The 19,731-nt window shown below is 50.3% G+C and overlaps 7 protein-coding genes across 7 annotated transcripts; 4 read left to right on the top strand and 3 right to left on the bottom strand.

Moving 5' to 3' along the window:
- Positions 1-695: 695 nt before the first annotated feature.
- PFLUO_LOCUS7078 (uncharacterized protein) lies at positions 696-2,127 on the bottom strand (the record flags this gene model as incomplete). The annotated part of the gene is made up of 4 exons (XM_073784683.1): positions 696-1,154; positions 1,208-1,332; positions 1,384-1,811; positions 1,874-2,127. 4 exons carry the CDS (start codon positions 2,125-2,127, stop codon positions 696-698), a joined length of 1,266 nt encoding a protein of 421 aa, XP_073641113.1.
- Positions 2,128-2,724: 597 nt separating this feature from the next.
- On the top strand, positions 2,725-3,627 carry PFLUO_LOCUS7077 (uncharacterized protein; the record flags this gene model as incomplete). The annotated part of the gene is made up of 1 exon (XM_073784682.1): positions 2,725-3,627. One exon carries the CDS (start codon positions 2,725-2,727, stop codon positions 3,625-3,627), a length of 903 nt encoding a protein of 300 aa, XP_073641112.1.
- A 4,444-nt stretch (positions 3,628-8,071) lies between these two features.
- PFLUO_LOCUS7076 (uncharacterized protein) lies at positions 8,072-10,158 on the bottom strand (the record flags this gene model as incomplete). The annotated part of the gene is made up of 5 exons (XM_073784681.1): positions 8,072-8,571; positions 8,628-8,866; positions 8,923-9,438; positions 9,565-9,693; positions 9,758-10,158. 5 exons carry the CDS (start codon positions 10,156-10,158, stop codon positions 8,072-8,074), a joined length of 1,785 nt encoding a protein of 594 aa, XP_073641111.1.
- Positions 10,159-12,210: 2,052 nt separating this feature from the next.
- Positions 12,211-13,046, top strand: PFLUO_LOCUS7075 (uncharacterized protein; the record flags this gene model as incomplete). Its single annotated transcript, XM_073784680.1, has 2 exons — positions 12,211-12,227; positions 12,287-13,046. 2 exons carry the CDS (start codon positions 12,211-12,213, stop codon positions 13,044-13,046), a joined length of 777 nt encoding a protein of 258 aa, XP_073641110.1.
- A 669-nt stretch (positions 13,047-13,715) lies between these two features.
- On the bottom strand, positions 13,716-15,498 carry PFLUO_LOCUS7074 (uncharacterized protein; the record flags this gene model as incomplete). Its single annotated transcript, XM_073784679.1, has 3 exons — positions 13,716-14,639; positions 14,707-15,296; positions 15,351-15,498. The coding sequence occupies 3 exons, from the start codon at positions 15,496-15,498 to the stop codon at positions 13,716-13,718; spliced, it is 1,662 nt and encodes a 553-aa protein (XP_073641109.1).
- Positions 15,499-15,934: 436 nt separating this feature from the next.
- PFLUO_LOCUS7073 (uncharacterized protein) lies at positions 15,935-17,449 on the top strand (the record flags this gene model as incomplete). Its single annotated transcript, XM_073784677.1, has 1 exon — positions 15,935-17,449. The coding sequence occupies one exon, from the start codon at positions 15,935-15,937 to the stop codon at positions 17,447-17,449; it is 1,515 nt and encodes a 504-aa protein (XP_073641108.1).
- A 406-nt stretch (positions 17,450-17,855) lies between these two features.
- On the top strand, positions 17,856-19,709 carry PFLUO_LOCUS7072 (uncharacterized protein; the record flags this gene model as incomplete). The annotated part of the gene is made up of 1 exon (XM_073784676.1): positions 17,856-19,709. The coding sequence occupies one exon, from the start codon at positions 17,856-17,858 to the stop codon at positions 19,707-19,709; it is 1,854 nt and encodes a 617-aa protein (XP_073641107.1).
- Positions 19,710-19,731: the final 22 nt, after the last annotated feature.

Below are 19,731 nucleotides of genomic sequence, written 5' to 3'. Positions count from 1 at the left end.
GTTTTTTGGTTCTAAATAACAACCTGAGAGAGCGGCCCTTCGTCCTGGAAGCACTTAAAGAAAGATCCAAAGTCCCGATTTGGAGTCTTTCTTTGTATCTGTTCAGAACAGCAATTCCATGATACTTGTGAAACTTTTTGGATGCATCCTTCCCTGCCACCCCCAGAAGTACTTAAACGAACAAGGGTCAGAATTTATGAGATTCGATTTGATCGCTCTTGGACATACTCTTGGCTCCGCCAGGATGTTCATCCTGAAAGCTGGACAGATCATATACAACATGATCGATGACAACCCAAAGGACACCAGCCAGGTTGTGTAGTGCGACCTCATCTTGCGAGTAAATACACTTTCCCTCAGGTCGGCTCTCAAGGCTCGGACTACCATCCATCCCGACGCTAAGAAGATTGGAATATTCAACAGTGGATAGATACCAAGGACATGTATGGCTCCTGGGACAGTAAAAGTGGTAGGTGTTTTCCCCTCCCTTTCTAAGGCGCTTTTAAAACACGCGGGGTTCTAGGGTAATTGTAGCCTGGGGCAGAGAACCAATATCTGAAACCCCTTTGCCGCGGACCATCAAGGACCCCCGGCACAACATGTGGGGACATGAACGACTGTCGGAGAGTCAATAAAATATTTCTTATTCAAAGTTCATATTAATCGTGACGTATAAGAAGCGCATCCATGTTCCGCTAGTTATTTACAAGAAGTTTAAGCGACCGAGATAAATCATGGAGAGTTGTCACATTCGACAAACCACCCATGATTTTAGAAATCTGCTGGACCCCCTCTTGCAATGAAGAGCTATTGGAGCTCGGGTTGGAGTGCGTTATACCATGAAGTGTATCTAGCAGAAGCTTCATAAAGGGGACGCGAGCGGTGAGCGTAAGGTTGTTCAGGACTTCCTCGTAGTAGGGAATATGATGGTTGTCGTAGATGGTCGAATTTCCGGTAGCCGAAAGCTCTAGATCACCACCAAGTAAGGCAGCCATTTGCGTGCCGAGAATTTCTGGAAGGTTTTCAAGCACAGTGTCGATATCTACCCAGCCTCGCAACCCGATCGTGTTATTTCCAGGCTGTAAATGAACGTTGTAGGAGGTCGCTTGTCCGATGATTAAGCCGCCACTTTGAAGATTCAAAGTCACGTTTCCCTGTAAAAGAATAAGTACACATGCGGAATGAAGAGTAAGTAGTGGGAACCAACCATTTCAAAGGTGAAAACGGAGCGGTTGGGTAAAACCGCAGTGCCCACCAGATTCGTACCATCTTTTTGCGTAGGAATAATCAAACGGGCCGAAGGAATAGAGAAACCATCAAACTTATCCATTCCTGCGAGATTAAAGTGAGTGTCAAATCCAGGCTGTGCATATGGTTGCATACCATTCAGTTCAATATTTTTGTCCAGCGTCAAAGACGTCTTGAGCGCCCCAAGGTGACCAACTGTAGAGCCTTTCGCAGACATCACAAAGCTTTTTCCGTAGACCGCAGTGGTCAAAAGCTTTACAAATTGGGATTCATTGAGGATCTCAGTGTTGCGCCGGGTCACACTCATCATATTGGTTCCCCCCTTCAAGTTGTAAGCCGGAAGCGCCACGAGCAAGTACGGTTCCATCGGTCTGACGTCTTGATTAAACAAGCTGAGGTTGAGTGGATTCGTACGAACACTAAGGCCCGACGGAATTTTGAGTGAAGTGTGAAGGGTGAACGTGAGTTTGTCTGGCTTGGGATCCATGATCGAGGCAGAATACACAGGAAGATTTGTTTTGTTGACAATTAGTTGTGCAATGGCAGGGATGACAATCAAGAAGCTATAGTACAGACACTGGATTAGGAAATAACCCCCAAAGTTAGGAGGAAAACGGTTGCTTACAATATGGGAAGAAGAATTGCAAGCAAGACAATGGATCCGAGCAAGTAGCAAAACCAGAAGCGGCGCCAATGCTTCTTAAGTTTCATTGGAGTTGCCTTGCTCTTGTTCAAGTCCCCTTTCTCCAGTGGTTTCAGGCTCTCGGTTTCGAGATTCGGCGATTCCAAATCTTCATTCTCGCCCCCCAGCTTGCCTGGGGAGTTGGGCAGGTTTCTGTTTGCCCCAATAACAAACCCATTCTTAGTGCCGCTATGCATCTTGGGGGTCGAGGCGTGTTTTCAAAAAGAATAACAGGAGATCTAGTGCGAGATTTGCCGGATATAAATCGTTGGAAGAATCAGACATATAATACGTGACTATATACTCTACGCTACCCGCGTTCGAAACTAGGGCATGCCGCTCCCCTCATGTATTGGGTAGCAGCATCATGGCCATACAAGACGAAAATCCGGGGAAGTCTAAGTTGTGTCTGCTACCCCAGAACTACCGACGATCTCGGCATATCCCTGTCATCACAACGGTCGATCACACACAACCCCTCTATCGCATGCATTGAATTGCTCTCCGCGGCAGAACGGTCCTCGGTAGCCCATGCTGGCGGTATCACTTTTTGTTCTGGCCAGAAGGACCCCTTGAACTTTACTTCACCAACGGTCCGCGGTCGGCCCAGTCAGAGATTTAGCGCGTCACATGAGGGTAGAAAGAAGCTTCTCAATCTTCGGAATTTAAGGAGAGAGCTTTTACTATACCCAAGAAACCATGTATGGTCCTCGAATATCCTGATTTTCCGAAAACGCTTCCCCGATTCACATGTCTTTCTTATCTGACATACCAACCATTAGAACACAGTCGGTATGGCTGAGCCTAAACCAGAAGTCATCGTCGAGGGCAACGACACTGCAGAAATCGCCCAGTTCGGCACCGAAGAGAAGAACGAGAATTCGGATGGCGACGTCATTGGTCCAAAGTTACTTGATGCACTCGAGCAGCCAGAGCAAATCCGCCGAATTGTTCGAGAGGCCATTCTTCTTGCTGGCGGTGCAACTGCCATCTTGCTCCAAGTAGCTGAGCCTGGTGTGGCCAAAGGCGTGGACGAATACAGCAACTTCGCCTATCGACCAATGGACCGACTCCGTACCACAATGACCTACGTATACTGCATGGCATTTGGCACTCGGGACGAAAAGAAGGCCGTCATCGAGATGGTACATCGCGCCCACGCCCCTGTCAATGGACCAGGCTATTCCGCTGACGATCCCGAGCTTCAACTATGGGTTGCCGCCACTCTCTACGCGGTTGGCATTGATCTCTATCAGCGGATGTTTGGCGACATAGATGATGCAGCTGCTGAGGCTATCTATAGGGAGTATGCCATCCTGGCCATTTCCCTACGTGTCAAACCTGGGATGTGGCCGCCTAGTCGCAAGGCGTTCTGGGAGTATTGGGACAATAAGATTGCGACAACGGAAATCACGGATCATGCCCAGAACGTGGCCAAGAGTCTATTATTCAACAAACTTGCTCCCCTTCATATACGTGCAGTGCTTCCTCTAGTGCGTTTAACGACCACTGAAATGTTGCCGCCGCGCATTCGAGAGGCCTATGGACTCAAGTCCACTAAGACGCGGCGCGGCGCATACCGGTTTGCCATGGGGTTCACTAAAGTGACATATCCTTGTCTTCCCAAGGTAATTCGAACGTACCCCATGCGCTACTACCTGAAGGATATGCGCAAGCGACTACGGGATATGGCATAGTTCTCATCGCAGCGAGAGTGTTTAGATGGCTAGGCAAACGATGGTACTTTGGCTTTAGTCATTCTGATAGATGGGAGGCCTACTCGATGTAGTCCTCCATTACTTGCTGTGGCTTGCAATTTAATTTGACCACCGCTGACGCAATTTTTGACTTCAATTTACGGAGTGGAAGGCCTGACCTGGCATTCAAAAATTAGGCTTTGAAATTTTCATTGCACATATCATAGCATCATTATTCCACTGTATCCAACCTAACCAACACAGACAAACCCCGGATTGCTTGGCTCGAGCTATCATTATGGCCCACTCGATCTAGTTTGTCCCTATAGATGAGCATTGTTGCATGGCCTGAGGAGTGGGGATGTGGAGTAGCCGAGTTCCGCGGTAAACTCCACCTTGCGGAGAACCTTGCTGGCATTGAGCGAACAAACAATAAGCTTCCCTGGTGGGTGGAGACCACCTGACTAGGTCTGGCCAGCCGTTGGCTCTAGTGGTGCAAATGACTCAGTCCGGAGAAGGCTGTGCAAGCCGTGACTCTCCATTCGGCCAGGATGATCAAAACCCATGCCGCCCGATGCGCTGTCCCTAATCCGGGCGCCATTCCCAACTGCCGTCGAGAACATCGGTAGCTTTGTCCTAGATATTTGTGTCTTTAGAATCCGAGCTCCAACCGGCCCGTGTCAGACAGAGATGTAAGCTTGCGCCCTAGGTCGATTGACTTGAATCATGTAGGCTATGCCGTCCAAGCACTTCGTTAGTGGCGGTGGCCCCCTGATGTTTCGTTTCCACTACCATTTGCCTTTACTAGCGATACCTGTGCTCAGAAAGCGGGGCCCCCCAGATCTGAGGCTGGGTCTGAGGCTTCCCAGCGAAAACAACTCACTCTCCTGTGACTGACCCCATAGCCCGAACCCCCCACGAACCCCCTATGCTACGGCGCACGAGACGAGCGCCATCGGCATGCTCTTGGTGCCACCACCGGAAAGTCCGATGCGACGCGTCGATTTTGGGCTGTCCGTGTACGCGCTGCCGCCAGGACGGTCGCACTGACTGCGCGCTTCGAGCAAAGCTATCAAAACAGTACGGAGTCGTACTGATTGGTATAATACAAAGACGAAACTGACTGGCCTTAATCAAAGATCTAAATTCACACCGCGCAGCCCGCCTTTCGCTGCCTCGAGCGAGCATGGAACACGCGACCACGAATATCAACAACTTGACAACGCACTCTCCAAGGGCCTAGGCGACAAAGATGCAGGGAAGCATCCTCCACCGGCTGCACATCTCCATGTTGACAGACCTGAAGAACGGCGGTGCTCAAATGTTGCGTACTCCGAATACGACTTTATAGATTGCATTTCACTCTCCTCTTTGCCACCAGAGGATATGCAATTCTTGGCCTCAAAGTCTTCTCTTACTCTGCCGGATCAAGATGCGATGGATGAGTTTGTGCACCAGTATTTCAGACATTTTCATCCCACTGTGCCGATATTGGATGAAGGCGAGTTTTGGCGGATCTACCAAGGCGATTCTGAACCCGAAAGGCTGTCAATATTCGTCCTTCAGGCCGTTCTTTTTGCCAGCTGCCCAGTATGTGACAACTCCAGAGTGGACGAACAGAGACAGCTGATAAAGCATAGTTCGTCTCGTTGGAAACATTGCACCGCTGCGGCTTTAATGACAAGCGACATGCTCGAAACCAGCTGTATAGTCGCACAAAGGTAGGTAATTTCCAAGAACCGAGTAAAGCTGCCATATGAGGAGAACTAATTATTTCTTTGTTTTGAAACAGCTCTTGTTCGACTTGAAAGCCGAAGTACGACCCTCGGCGAAAGCCCAGGGCGCTGTTCTTCTCACTCATCATACCTCCGCCGAGAATCCCCAAACAGGAAGCTTGTGGTTGACACGAGCCATTGAAAATGCCTTGATAATTGGTGCTCAGCCAGCATTGGTGGAGGAGCATGTGACAGATTCACTCAAAAAGCGACTTTGGTGGTCTATTCTTCTCCGTGACCGCAGCCTGTGTATTGGTCTCCGGCGTCGCCCCCAGATCACATCAATCAACCTACATGGATGGTCTGACTGGCTGCGTGAAGAAGAATTTGCGGAAGAGTTACATTCCTCGCGAGTATACGACCTAGACGCAAAACGACTATTATTACAGGCACTCCAGGAACAATGCCAGCTCGCCGTACTGCTGACCGACCTGGTCTCGTTGATCTTCTGCCCTCGAGTCAAACCAACCTGTTTTCACTCGGCGGATGAATTCCATAGACTGACGTCTAATATTGCGAGGATTAGGAAATCATTGATTGAGTGGGAATTGCAGACACAGCCCGCTCTGCGACTAGATGCAGCACCTGACGCTTACGGCCCTGTTGCGACAATTATCAATTCGACCTACATGTACTATCAGTACGTACGATTATTTTGAGCATTCTCCAGGAGCGGAGCTTGTCCACTGACATTATTTCTCCCCCAAAGTGCTGCACGAGTTGGCCTTGCTCAGTATGAGTCGTTCATGATAGAGGAAAACCTATCGTATGCAAGAGAGACATACGCACAGCAGATGTTCAAACTTGGACACGACCTCAGAGGCGCAATTGGAAGTCTGACTTCCATCATGGAATTCTTTAGCGCAAATAAACATGAAGACAGCTTGCCTCTCAGTATGTCAGTATTCCCACCGGTCGGCCAGTGCATGATTCGAGGCATTTAGCTGATAGAGACTAGACTCGGCTACGTGGGCATGCCATTAGTCTTGGCGGCCATTGACTTAAAGCTATCACCTTCTTACGAAGAGATGATGATCCGGCAAAAGCGTCTCCATTCACTTAGTGGAATCATACGGCAATCAGAATCACTCTACGATGTCACCGATTTTGTCGCTGCAGGCACCAACCACATATTGCAGCTTGCCTATTTGACTACACAGAACCTTTTCCTAGGCTGGGAGCACCCTGTTAAAGGGAATGCATCGAGCGGTCAACTAAAGAGACCTTGTTTGAGTGACAATTCTTCAGACAACGATTTGGCGAAAGGACCCAATTCACATGTCCGCGTGAAGAGCTGGCTCGACGCTTTTATTTACTTCCCTCGAGCGTATCTATTAATATCTACAACAGTGGACTACAGCTTATCTGTTGGCCGTCTGCCGTATGAACATGCTCTTCCCGAGCTGGTACGTCACATTCCATCAATGGGTGCTACTTCGAGGCTCCCATGGACGATCAATGCTCCAATCCGCACAACGAAACCATGCACTTCATCCCGCCAAAAAAGACGAAACATGGGTATTCGATCAGAGTCTGTAATGACTGGGACCACCGTTCAAACCATTAGCACTGAGACAGATGAAGGAGCACCACATCGACGAGAATCCTATGCTGATGAGCGTACAATGTTGCCCCCATCTGGGCCAGACGCCACAGAGGCTTTAAAGCCTTCCAACCAGACTTCTTATCGAGCTGATAATGCCGATGATGGAACATGGCGATCGTGTGAGATGAACCTCGACTTCATGGACTTAAAAAATGTCCCAAACGCCTCTGGTGGGTTGTCTCCCACAAGCACTCCGCAATGTGAAGGAACCTCCGCGGCTCCTGGGACTACAAGCACGAGTGCTTGCGAGTCTGTCGCGCACAATGAACAGGTGCAGGTACACCATGAGAGCTTTGTGACCGAAAACATTGAAGTCAAGGGCTTCAATACGATTTTGATGAACTCAATATTTCAAGATTCCAGTGGGGAGGAGTTGGATGAATTGTATCACTAGGGATTCCAGGCGGCTTGTTAAAATTAATATTTGCTTATCTCAAGTGAAGCCTGTGACAATCGAGAGAAAAGATTAGCCCGTGGTGAACCACGTACTTGTCCGGGCTAAGTCTACAGTGGAGAATCTCAACTACGTGATGCCTCCAACCGATACGTTAATCTGTGACTTAAAGAGACGAGACGAGATAGCTTACGTAGGAAAAAAAAACCATCTTGTATCCACGGACGACTGTCTTTTGCAAACGCTAATTACAAAATCACTTGTCTGATGCATAGGGATCATTTGTAAGAAAGAGCCTTATCCGCAGCTCGCACCCTTATTCTCGTGATCAGATGGTTCTTCCTTAACTGATAGCTCATAGTAGCGTCCGATGGTGGGAATTATGGAAAGCCCAGAACATGGAATACGCAATACACCCAGAAACTTCTCAAGTAAATTATGTTATCACTCTGTATAGCATATACAGTCTGGATTGCTGGTCCCACGGATCAAGGCATGGATGCCAAAATCATTCCTGGGAAAGGTTCTCCCCAAAAACAACCCCCGCAAAAACAGATTGCCTTTATAGTGGACGCAGTACCTTGCTGTGACCATTTGAGATCGATATACCGAGCAATGGATGTCATTCTCCACGCCGGGGATGATTCAAGAGAGAGCATGTTAAACTCCTCACGCCGTTATCCCTTCTGCGGTTCCGACCATCTCTTCTGCGGTTCCATGGGCGGGGTGTACAGCAGAAGAGGCTCTTCTCTTGTCATTGCCACCTTTGATTCGTGCAAGGCCGACCATTTGACCGACTTCCCTCCAGAAGCCTACTGGGGGATCAATGAAGCTTGCCTCGTAAGCATCGATAAGAGGCCTTTCCCAGACCAGATCTGCTTCGTTAGGCCGAACAAATCGAGTCTTCTTGACGAGTTTCCAGATGAGGAAGAGCGGAGGAATCGCAATTTGCATCGTGTAATCCGACCAGAATGTTTTCAGATTCCATGGTTTGTAGGCGGGATAGCCGTATAGGATTGCCACGAGGATCATCCAGACAAGAGCGATATACGCGCAGTACGGTTGGAGTCGTGCGTAATAAGAGAAAGTGCTGCGGTCCAGACCCTGAGCTTTGCAGGCCCGATGGAAGAAGATGTAAGTCAGTGTGATGGTAATGTAGTTAATAAGTCCTAATCCAGAAATTAGCGTCTAGTATAATTGTAGGGCATGAGTTGGGAGTCCGTACCTCCGGCAGTGACAAGGCTCGCAAACCATGTGATGACTATGGAAGAGCTGCTCGAAACCTGCATAAATGAAAGTATCGGGAAAATCATCACAATGGCGAAACAGTAGATCGGCACACCGCTGCGAGTGGTGCGAGTGAGGACCCTCGGGGCTCTGCCCTCAAGGGCCAGTCCATAAAGAGTGCGGATGGCGCAGTAAGTGTATGTGTTGCCAGCAGAAAAGATCGAAGTCAACAGAAGCCTAAAAAAAACCAAGTCAGTTTCCAGTGATTGTCTGTGCTCCTGCTGAATACTAACGCGTTGATGATAGAAGGGAAGATCTTAATGCCGAGATTGGTCATGCCAATGACATAGGGCGATGATCCAGCACCACCACTGCCTTTGCCTTCGACAACAATTCTGTACAATTGTGGATCCCTCGCGGAGCAGATAATACCCGCGAAAAGGGAGCCGCCAATAAAGAAGAGCCCGAATCGAACATAGACTGTCTTGAAGGCATTCTTGATATAGATGCGAGGGCGTTTGGCTTCGGCCGCGACCATCGAGATATACTCAGGGCCAACGACGCAGAAACAGGCGGACCAAAGACCTCCCAAAAATCCTTCAAACCGACCAAGCTTGCCGGTATCCAAGTACTCCATGAAGGCACCCGGGTTGTTCCAATAGCGGAAGCCGTACGCATCATGGGCAGGATTACCACCAACCATTGTAACGAAGGTGAAGAGGAACAGGGCGAAGATGAGAATGACCTTGCCGCTCGAGAGCCAAAACTCAGCTTCACCATATGCCTTCACAGCCATGACGTTGAGGGTACTATGATAAAGTCAGACTTAGGTCCAGAATTCAGAGAAAGTAGTTTCGGCGCTCTGGAATCAAACACAGAAAAAGACGTAGACTGGTCTATCCAAGAGGTTCGAATAGTATTTGAGGCGATCTTACCCATAGCAGATAATAATTGCAGTAACAATCCCGGCAACTGGGCCAGGTTCAGAGACCGTAGGGGACCAGAACGACAGCACAAGGGTAAAAGCTGAGATCTCGAATGGAATCAAAAGTGCTTCGTAGAAACTGCATACGGTGTTAGCCATGCTATTGGTCTCCAAAGCGTATGGGGCAGACAAAGACAACGTACAAAAAGTTCCAGCCAACCATAAAGCCGAGGGCATCGTCTACCCATTTGCCAGCTAAGCGGATAAAGCCACCGCTGACAGGGTATGCAGTGCTCATTTCCGCGAGGCAGTTGTTCACCATCGCAAGAACGATACTTTGCAAAGTGTATGCAATAAACAAACTGCCGGGCCCGGCATTATAAAGACCGTCACCAATACTCACGAAGAGGGCGGTGCCGATAGAACCTCCAATAGCGATAAGCTGAATTTGACGATTCCCAAGGTGGCGTTGGAGATTGTCGGCGTTGTCGGCCATCACGCCCTCTTGGACATCATGGGGACCTTCGGATGACTTAGACCCTAGCGAGCCCAGCACGCCGGTGCTGGCCTCTTTATCTTTGTTTTCCTTGTTTAAGAAAGACATGTTGTTCTCATTCCTGGTTTCCTATGGTGTCGAAGTGGCGATAGGGAAGAGGGGCAAGGCGCGGGTGAGGGATGAGCTGAAGTGAGCAGCAAAAGATATGGGATAGTTGTCGCTTAACGGTCTGTCTTATGGCGCATGGGTTGGGCAAGTATCAAACGTGGGATCAGCGAGAGATAGGGCAATCCGTGGGGTGGAAAATTCGATGTCGCGTGATGTCGCAAGGGTGTGTGGGCTTCTGCGATTGTTGCTATGGACAGTGAACTGGTGCAATGGTATCCGTCGATTTTCTAGAACGTCAGGGAGTAGTTGGTTGCGCTCGTTCTCTGCACGGAGTTTTTCAGGCGGAGTAGATCCTAACGGGCCGCGACCTGTTCTGTTGATGATATCCGAAGAAACCAGATACTTGGGATCTCCCAAATACACGAGTAGAAATTTGTGCTCAAAATAAGGCTGAGACTCGATCCGAACAAAAATCGAAGGGCAAAGGAAGGGCAGATGTCTCTCCTGCTTTCCAAGTGAGAAAAGTGGTGACAATTTTCAAAACGCGGTTTGGCCGGGGAGTTTGATTAAAAGGAGGCAAAAATTAAACTGGGGCCAAAGGCCGACTTTTCTAGCGCTATACGCGATTCACGGTACCACGGTAGGAAAAACATCCATGACGGCGCATTGGGTCGTTAATTTACGGTAATAGTGTGGCCAAGAGCGGGAGTTGAAGGTCTAAGCCACGTTTTGGTCGCCCCTATTGGATAGGGCCATTATCGCAGGGCCATTATCGCTGGAATCGACATCCCAGAAGCGAAGATGCATTCAGTGGCGCTAGCCTCATTTGGACCCGAGTGGTCAGAAATGGGCACTCACCGGCCGCATCAGCCCCGATCAGACGTCAGAGGCGTGGGGCTGGGTAGGTCAGCGAATGAGAATCCAGACCCCTTCCTTGGCGGTGGCTCCCATTGGACAGGCTACCAAGTTGGACCCAAGGAGTTGTCGCGTGGCTCAAGGGCGGTTGAGTGCCCCGAACGCCCCGAACGCCCCGAACGCCCCGAACGCCTCAAACGCCTCATAACTATACTGCGCAGTGGAGTTATCACGATTGTATAAAAGACCCTGCCCTGGTTACTTGGACGCAAGAGTTAATAGCAAAGAATGACTAAATATTTCCAGGCGCGAGAGAGAGGAAAGGGAGAAAGAGCGGTGGGCACCAAAGTTACAACCTCCAAAAAAACCCCTCAAGAGGCAGTGCCAACCGGGGGCAGAGCGTAATCCACAAGCGGACGGGCTGATTCACCCCTGGGCAGAAATTGCGGCCTCGTTTGAAAGGCACCAAGGCAACCAACTGATTACCGACGGAAACTAGATTACATAAGGAGGAGCCGCACGATATTTCCCGTTGTCACCTGACGTGCTGTTGCATCCACTTTGGGTCCATAGTGCCTCGCATCTCGCGATGTGTCCTTTCAATTGTTGGTGGAGCCAGCATGCTCTCAGTCCCTGGGAAGGGTCTCCAGATCAAGATGAAGAACCGCATAGTCCGGCTCGTCCCTGTGGCGATTTTGGGATCTCTGTTTTTTTATACCATACTTGGCGGCCGGAGACCAATCAATCATGCGGCAGTCACTTTTCCGACAGCCGAGCGCACGGATGCCAAGTCAACGGCCTCTATGGACTCGGAGAGAGTGATTGAAGGGTCACTTCGCGACATTGCAAACACAACCCTTGGTGTAAGTACCACGCCTTGCAATACACAGTAGGTTTCTTTTTCCGGCACGTGTACTAAGAGTGATCAGTTCGAGAAAGTCTTTGCGGTAGGCTTGCGGGACCGCATGGATAAGCGCGATGCCATGACTATAGGTGCCTCCCTGTCCGGCATTCATCTAGAATGGATCGATGGAATACATCTTGGCGATATGTCGGAAAAGTCGTATCCAGCGGTATGTGATTTCTTGGTCTTCCACCTCTTCTCGAGGCTACCATCGTTTACAATATCTTGTATCAATATAGGGTTGGAATGTAATAGACCCTATACCTGCACAACTTGGAGCTTGGCGAGCACATATGAATGCGCTCCAAAAGTGAAGATTCCTGCAAATCTATGACATCCTTTATAGTCTGTCTAACCTATCATCTGCAGGATCGTGAACGACGAGATCAGCACCGCCCTTATATTTGAAGACGACATCGACTGGGATGTGACTATAAAAGCACAACTCAAACAGTTTGCGCGTGGAGTACGCGCTCTCCAAGACACCAGTGTTTCCTCTTTTTCTCCCTATGGCGAAAACTGGGATGTGCTCTGGCCTGGAGGATGTGGTGCCGGAACTAAACCCTCGAGCCGCGTCTATATGATCCCAAATGATACGACAGTGCCACCGCGGTCACGCCACTTCCCTTCCGAAATCATCAAGCCAGTATTCGCAGAATGGGAAGGGATGGAAAATGCACGATTTGTGTTCAATGATGCCGACGTACCATGCTCCTTGGCGTACGCTGTGACATTCGAGTCAGCACGCAAGATCCTCACCAAATGGTCGTTGGAGCCAAACAGCCAACCATTCGATAATGACTTGAGAGAGCTCTGTAATCCAACCAACTCGCACGGCACTTCTCTCCGGTGCCTGGCTCCGTATCCGTTGCTATTTAACAGTTATCGGAAGGAAGGCCCTGATTTCCAGAATTCAGATATACACAATGATGGTGATTTTTGGCACGAGGCTTTCACCAATGGAATTACATACAGCACTATGCTAAATTCCAAGAGACTGGGGAATGGTGCCAAAACTGCATTGGCACAATATCCCGAGGTCAGGCCACAGCTGCTTGAGTTTGAGGGACTCGAGCTTCCTCAGGGGAACCTTACTTCATGGAACCTTAGGCTTTATCAGCCTGAATAGAGTTCGCTATATAGTATGTAGTGACTTTTATATCTGATAAAACTTCAGGTCATCTGCCTAGTCCGACCGTTGAATAAGCGAGTTGTTTGTGCCATATGCACCTCTACAGTCATAGTTTCTATCGGAAACTAAATGAGCAAGGTCTTTTGTTACTTTCGCGACTACTCTCGGGTCTCGAAAATAACCAATACCAGCCGGCGTCGCGATTTGGATAAACTAACTGGCGATATGGGCCTGGCTGTCCTCTGAAGCAATGAAACGAACCAGGTGAGTCCGGGATGGCATTGTGAAGCGTGTTAATGATCAATGCTGTATATTGTTCCAAAGGATACAATATATTAATCGCTTGTTGCTTCGTGGATATCCCAGAAAAATTGTGGATAAGGACAGAAAGAATGGTAGTAATATATGTTTCTATCGCAAATCCAACATGTCTTGAGGTCTAACCACCGAGAGCATTGAACGAGCACCTTGGGTCAATAAGTTAGTTATTACTTAAGTTTTTGTATATCTTATTAACGAGGTAACGTAACTAACTCGTCAAATAATTAGTTAGTTATCCTATCAGGGTTGTTTACTAATAATACATCCTCGAAAGCGAAGTTGCCTAGACTTTCCCAAATCATTCTTTGAAGTCGGAGAAAAGGAGAAACCCCATAAAAACTCAAATTACTTGGGCTTTCCTAAAAGATTCTTCCAGGTCTGCGAAAATGCTCCAGCAGACTCAATGTCGTCTTGAGTAGATATCTCTTGAGTAGATATCTCACTCACTCCTTCAGGGCTACCCAAGCAAATCTCCTGGGCAGGAATCAGCCATGGTTTCTTCCGACCAACAGTAAGCTTGTGTCCAAAGTACAAGACCACAAACAAAAGAGTGCCAATGTAGGCAGTCAAAAAATCCGAGACATTCCACTGTGAAGGGAAGAAGACGTAGAATCCGTTCAAGAGACCGATAATCACGAAGAAGACAATACAGAAATAGGCGCCCGGCTTGCCACAAATCGAGACGTAAGGCAGGGTTGAGCGATCCACACCCTGGACTTTGAGTGCCGTTCGAAATCGAATGTAGGCAAATGAGAGCAGAATCCAAGAGAAAAAGGCGGCCATGTTGATCATGTTGACAAGCCAGTTAAACACCGTGCCAGAGCTGGAGCTGACATTCAAATAGGCTAGGAGGGTGAGCACGGTGCAGCTGGTCACTGCCAAGTACTGGACACCCCATCGATTGGTTCTGGTAAAGATTTTGGGCGCGTTGCCCGCTGTGGCTAGAGAGTATATCGAGCGGGAGGCCAGGTGCATGTATACGTTGCCAGCTGACCACGCAGAACACAAAATGACTGCATTCACGATATGATCGAGAACATGGATGCCCGCGTCCTTGATACCGACGACAAAGGGCGATGAACCGGCCCCTTGGCCCCCGGAAGTGAGTTCCGGGGCATTAGACGGGCAAGTCAGCGTGACTCCCAGGATGGGGAGTACGTAGAAAACAAGGAGGCGGACAATGAAGGCTTTTGCAGCGTTGGGGACCGTCTTTTGGGGATTGCTGGTCTCGCCGCCGCACACGGCCACCATTTCGGCAGCAAAGGAGAGCTAACGAGAAAACAGTGTTAGCTTCGTTATCAAATTGTAGCTAAAGAGCAGACCGAGGGATCCTCACAGGCAGCACGACGCTAACGAGCACGCCGAGGAAGCTCACAAACATTCCTGCGCTTCCCCCGACGATCCAAGGGTTGGCTGGCCCCGGGTTGTTCCAGTACCTAAATCCAACAGGGTCTCCTGAAGGCCCACCACCTGCTGCTAGAATGATGGATAAGAAGATCATTCCAATCAGCATGGTGAGCTTCAGAGAGGAGAAGGCAAACTCGGCCTCGCCAGCATTTCCAACTGGCAGATAATTCAGGGAAATGATGATCACAAATAGAATAGAGATAAAGACGGCGGGAGGAACAGGCGGATTCCAGTACTGAATAACGAGCGTGGCGACGGTTATTTCGAAAGGAACCAGAATCGAGTATGCATACCAGTAGTTCCAGCCCATGGCAAAGCCAAAGGATTTAGAGAGAAAGTGAGTTGTATAGTAGTCCGGACCCGCACCATTCAGCGGGATATAGGCCGCCATTTCAAAAAGAAGGGTGGAAAAGACCCAGACGACGGAGCAGATGGTGATGAATCCCGCGAGGGCGAGGGCAGGGCCGCCTCTGCTGAGGGTTTTGCCAGAGCCCACCAAAAAGGCGGTTCCGATGCAGCCTACACGTTGTTATTATTGCCGCTATTGTTAGTTGGGAGATCAAGAAATCTTACCTCCCATGGCAATCATATACAAGTGTCTCGACTTGAGCTTGGAGTGAGAGCCAGCCGCACCGGTTTCGAGCACCTGGCCATTAGAGACGTTGCCAGGTTCGGCCGCCATATCCTTCTCTGGTAATTGGATCTTGTCGGCATCCGACATTGCCAAGTAAATCTCAGGAGTCCAGTCGTATTGATTTTATGTTATATTTCTTTCCAGGTTGAGACTCGTAGTAACTGATTGTGGCCGCGTTTGTCGGAGCGCGCAAGATCAGAAATGGGTTCGAGGCATTGTATAAGTTTTGTAAGTATGCGGCCATCTGGACATGTAGATACGTAGAGGAATGTTATATTGGATTGTGGGGAAAGTAGGTATTGCTAACCCTTTGCCCTATCATTCCATCGGGAGCCATGGTGCCGGCTAAGATAAGGATGGGTACCGGCGTATCGGGCGGACGTTGTTCTACGGTTCTGGTGGAGAACACGCGAGTACGGTCCTAGGTTGAATTTCCCCGCATCAACTTCCCGCCCTAGCACCCCCGAGATCCCCTTTGGACGGAACGACAAGTCTTGCTGCCTTTCTGATGAACTGTACACCTATGAGCCAGCCTCCTGGAGCCACTGACCGCCCGATACGCCGGCGCTTTGCGGCTGACGGCCGCGTTCGCTCGGGCTGCTTGACATGCAAGGCCCGGAAGAAGAAGTGCGACGGCCAGGCCTCGGATCTTGACGGTCGTTGTAGATCGTGTGTCCGCCTTGGGTTAGTCTGCGAGCAGCCTCCTCTGCGGAGAGTCCCCGTTCGCCCGCCGCGGAGGAAAGCCCGAAGAGACGATGAGATTACCAGTTCGTCCAAGGACGAGAACGGGTGGCGAGCTGCCAGCCAAGTAGCAGGCAGCTCAACAGATGGCGACGAGGATGGTGATGAAGTGGCGGAAGGCACGGGAACCTTAGCCGGCAGCGGGTCCTACATTCCCGACGACTCAGGCTCCTGGGACGGCATAGAACGTGTTTTGCTGAGATACTTTTTGGACCATGTCGCCCCCCTCTGCTCAATCCTGCAGCAAGATGGCAACAGCTTCTGTTCTGTGCTGCTCCCCATGGCCATCGTTGATCCGTCGCTCCTACATGCCCTCTTCGCTTACGCTTCGGTCCATGTCGACACTGCCAGCCCCGCGATTCCTGTGACTCCAGAGGCTCGTATAAAATTCGAGAGCCAGGTGACCCGAGGTTTGGCGGACGCCATCAAAAATAATGCCGTCACAGAAAGTACCATTGCCTGTGCTCTCGTCATTAGTACCGCTGAGGTCATTGGTGGCGATACGTCGCGCTGGCTGCTCCATTTACAAGGCGCGGGTCATCTCATCAACCACTTTGGAATACCCAGGCTGCTCCGCACGTCCGACGGGGCATTTCTGCTCCGAGACTTTGCTTACCATGATATCATGGCCTCGCTGAGCACTGGCCATCGCGCCTTGGTTAATGGCGTGTACTGGGTCCAAGACGTCAACGCGACTGTCAAGTCGGCTGATTCCTTTATGGGCCTAGGTCACCACATATTTACGCACCTGACCGAGATTTCTGCCTTTGCCGCCGACACAGCTGATCTCGATCTTTCATCATGCTCTGACCGGCGGTCGAGAGAAACTCTGCGGGCTGAGGACATGGCCCAAGCCCTTCGCTCGGAAGATTTGCGTCTCCAGGTGGATCCAACCGACAGCTACATCAAAGCGCTTATCCATCATGCGGAGGCCTTCCGCTTCGCCTCTCTTTTCTACCTCTACCGTCATCTCCTCCGCTTCAGTGACGCGGGTGCTGTTTATAGACTCCGCATGGAGGACTGTGTGCGGCAAATCCTCCACCACGTGTCTCAGGTCCCGTCAAATTTGTTTTGTGAGATAGGTCTCTTATTTCCTTTGTTTATGGCTGGGATTGGGTGTGGCGACAACACTAGCATGATCCAATACATCCAGAATCGTCTCACATGTATCGAGACCTGGACCAGATTCAAGCATGTTGGGAGGGCCCGCGATCTGCTACAACTGCTTTGGGACAACGGGCGGACGGACTGGGAACTCATGCTACGGGAGTTGGATTGGAACTTATCTTTTGCCTGATATTAATTACATGTATATTGCTATATTTTATTGTCGAGAATTATGACCCTCATTTCCAACACATGATTCAAAGCTGGCATCTCACACCCACCGACGATGGACAGAAGAATCCTCCCGGGTCTGGCTAGACGCGGCATCGTGTCTTTTTAGTGTTTCTCAGTCAGCATGTCTGTCGTATCTGGCGGGTAAATTCCAGGTCTGGACTAGCGTGGAGATACGGGGTGCCTGTTCATCAATAGTGACTAACAAGAACATAGAATATGCTGGGGGTTTAAGAGAGGGCCGGTTCTAGCTTTAAGCACTAAGACCCGGGCATGTAAAGTCAAAATTAGGACCCGGCGCGAAGCAACGCATATAGCCTCTTTTCTGCTTCCATCCCCGGGACCGGATATCTTCCCCAGTCGTCATGACTCCTAATCGCCGCCCCTTGTACTACAATCCGGATGCCCGGTTTTGGACAACGAAGGGCTTTACCTCCGCTGATGCGATCGAATCCTTCCATTTGCAGGTCGAAGGGTACCATCCATCTCCTCTTGTCCCTCTACCCAGTGTAGCAGAGTGCCTCGGGGTCAAATCGGTCTATGCGAAAGATGAAACCAACCGACTACAGTGGATGGCACAGGGCTGCTCGACTCTCATGCGGGAGCTCGATAGCCAGCTCATGGGAGAGCAAGCCAATCTCGTAGTCTGTCCTGCGGGCACTGGCGCTCTGTTGCAAGCCGCCGTAAACCACATCAAGGCCCCAGAAAGAAACCCTGCAGCAGTTCTTGCTGTTGAGCCAGACACTGCCCCTTTCTTGTGGAAGAAATTGGCCCGAGAAGAACCTCCTGGTGAAAACGGCAACTGCGAGGCACCATTCGAGGCTTTTTGGTCGGCTTTGAAGTCCGGAATCGATGCCAGCGCAACGGTCTCTGACTACGAGGCTCATTTGGCCAGTCTTGAGCTACAAGCCGCTGGAATCAGTGCAGGACTGGCTGGTGCATCCGGACTGGCTGCTCTCCGCCGGCTGGATGAATCTCACAAGACGCAGCTAGGGTTGAATGAGAGCTCTGTCCTTGTTATCATATGCACCGAAGGACTTTCACCCTACACGACACCCAAGGATGTCTCATCCGACGATGTCATCACCCTGGCCCAGACATTGGTGCAAATCGACTCTTCTAACCCCGACTTCGGCTCGACACCTGGTCCTGGAGAGACGGTTATTGCCAACTACATCACGTCGTGGCTCGAGCATCGTGACATCGAGAATCACTGGATTGAGCCCACTCCAGGACGGCCATCCATTGTTGGTGTTGTTCGCGGCTCTGGAGGCGGCAAGAGCCTCATGTTTAACGGGCATATGGACACAGTCACGCTGCTGGGCTATAACGGCGACCCTTTGAGCGGCAGCATTGTTGATGGCAATATGTACGGTCGAGGCACTGCCGACATGAAGAGTGGTCTTGCGGCTGGAATGCTGGCGGTTGCTAGTGCCAAATCGAAGAAGATGAAGGGTGACGTGATTCTCGCCGCGGTTGCGGACGAAGAGTCGGAGAGCGTTGGAACGGAACAAGTGCTTCAAGCTGGCTGGCGAGCAGATGCGGCAATCGTGGCCGAGCCCACGGAAATGGCTTTGATCAATACGCACAAGGGTTTCGCATTGTTCGAGGTCGACATCCAAGGCGTGGCGTCTCACGGGTCTCGTGCCGATCTGGGAGTTGATGCAATCTGCAAAGCTGGATACTTCCTTGTTGAGCTCGACCGCCATGCGCAAGAGCTCCAGGAGCGTTTTGGCGACGCAAAGCCAGAGACGGGGGCACCGAATATCCACGCCGGCGTCATCAAGGGCGGCGAAGAGATTGCTTCCTACCCAGCCCTCTGCACCATCTCCATTGAGCGTCGTACAATCTCCGGAGAGACTGCCGAAACTGTGCGACTCGAGCTCCTGCAAATCTTGGAGAAACTTGCAGCAACCGTGCCCAACTTCAAATTTGACTTGCGCTCGACCTTCTCGCGAGCCCCTTACTTCATCCCCAGAGATCACGACTTTGTCAAACTGGTCGCCAAACATGCCGCCCAAGCTACAGGCGCGAAACCAACTATCAAAGGGGAAACATACTGGACGGACATGGCCTTGTTGGACGAGGTAGGTATCCCCGGATTGATCTGGGGACCCAAAGGATACGGTCTCCATGCCAAAACGGAATGGGTAGAAGTCGAGTCAGTGCGGCAACTTGCGGAGGCATTTGTAGGCATTGCGGAAGATTTCTGTAAATAAAATTCACACCCTGCAAGATATT

The sequence above is a fragment of the Penicillium psychrofluorescens genome (genome assembly GCF_964197705.1).
Source record: "Penicillium psychrofluorescens genome assembly, chromosome: 4".
NCBI lineage: Eukaryota > Fungi > Ascomycota > Eurotiomycetes > Eurotiales > Aspergillaceae > Penicillium > Penicillium psychrofluorescens.
This window is presented reverse-complemented; position numbering and strand designations above follow the sequence as displayed.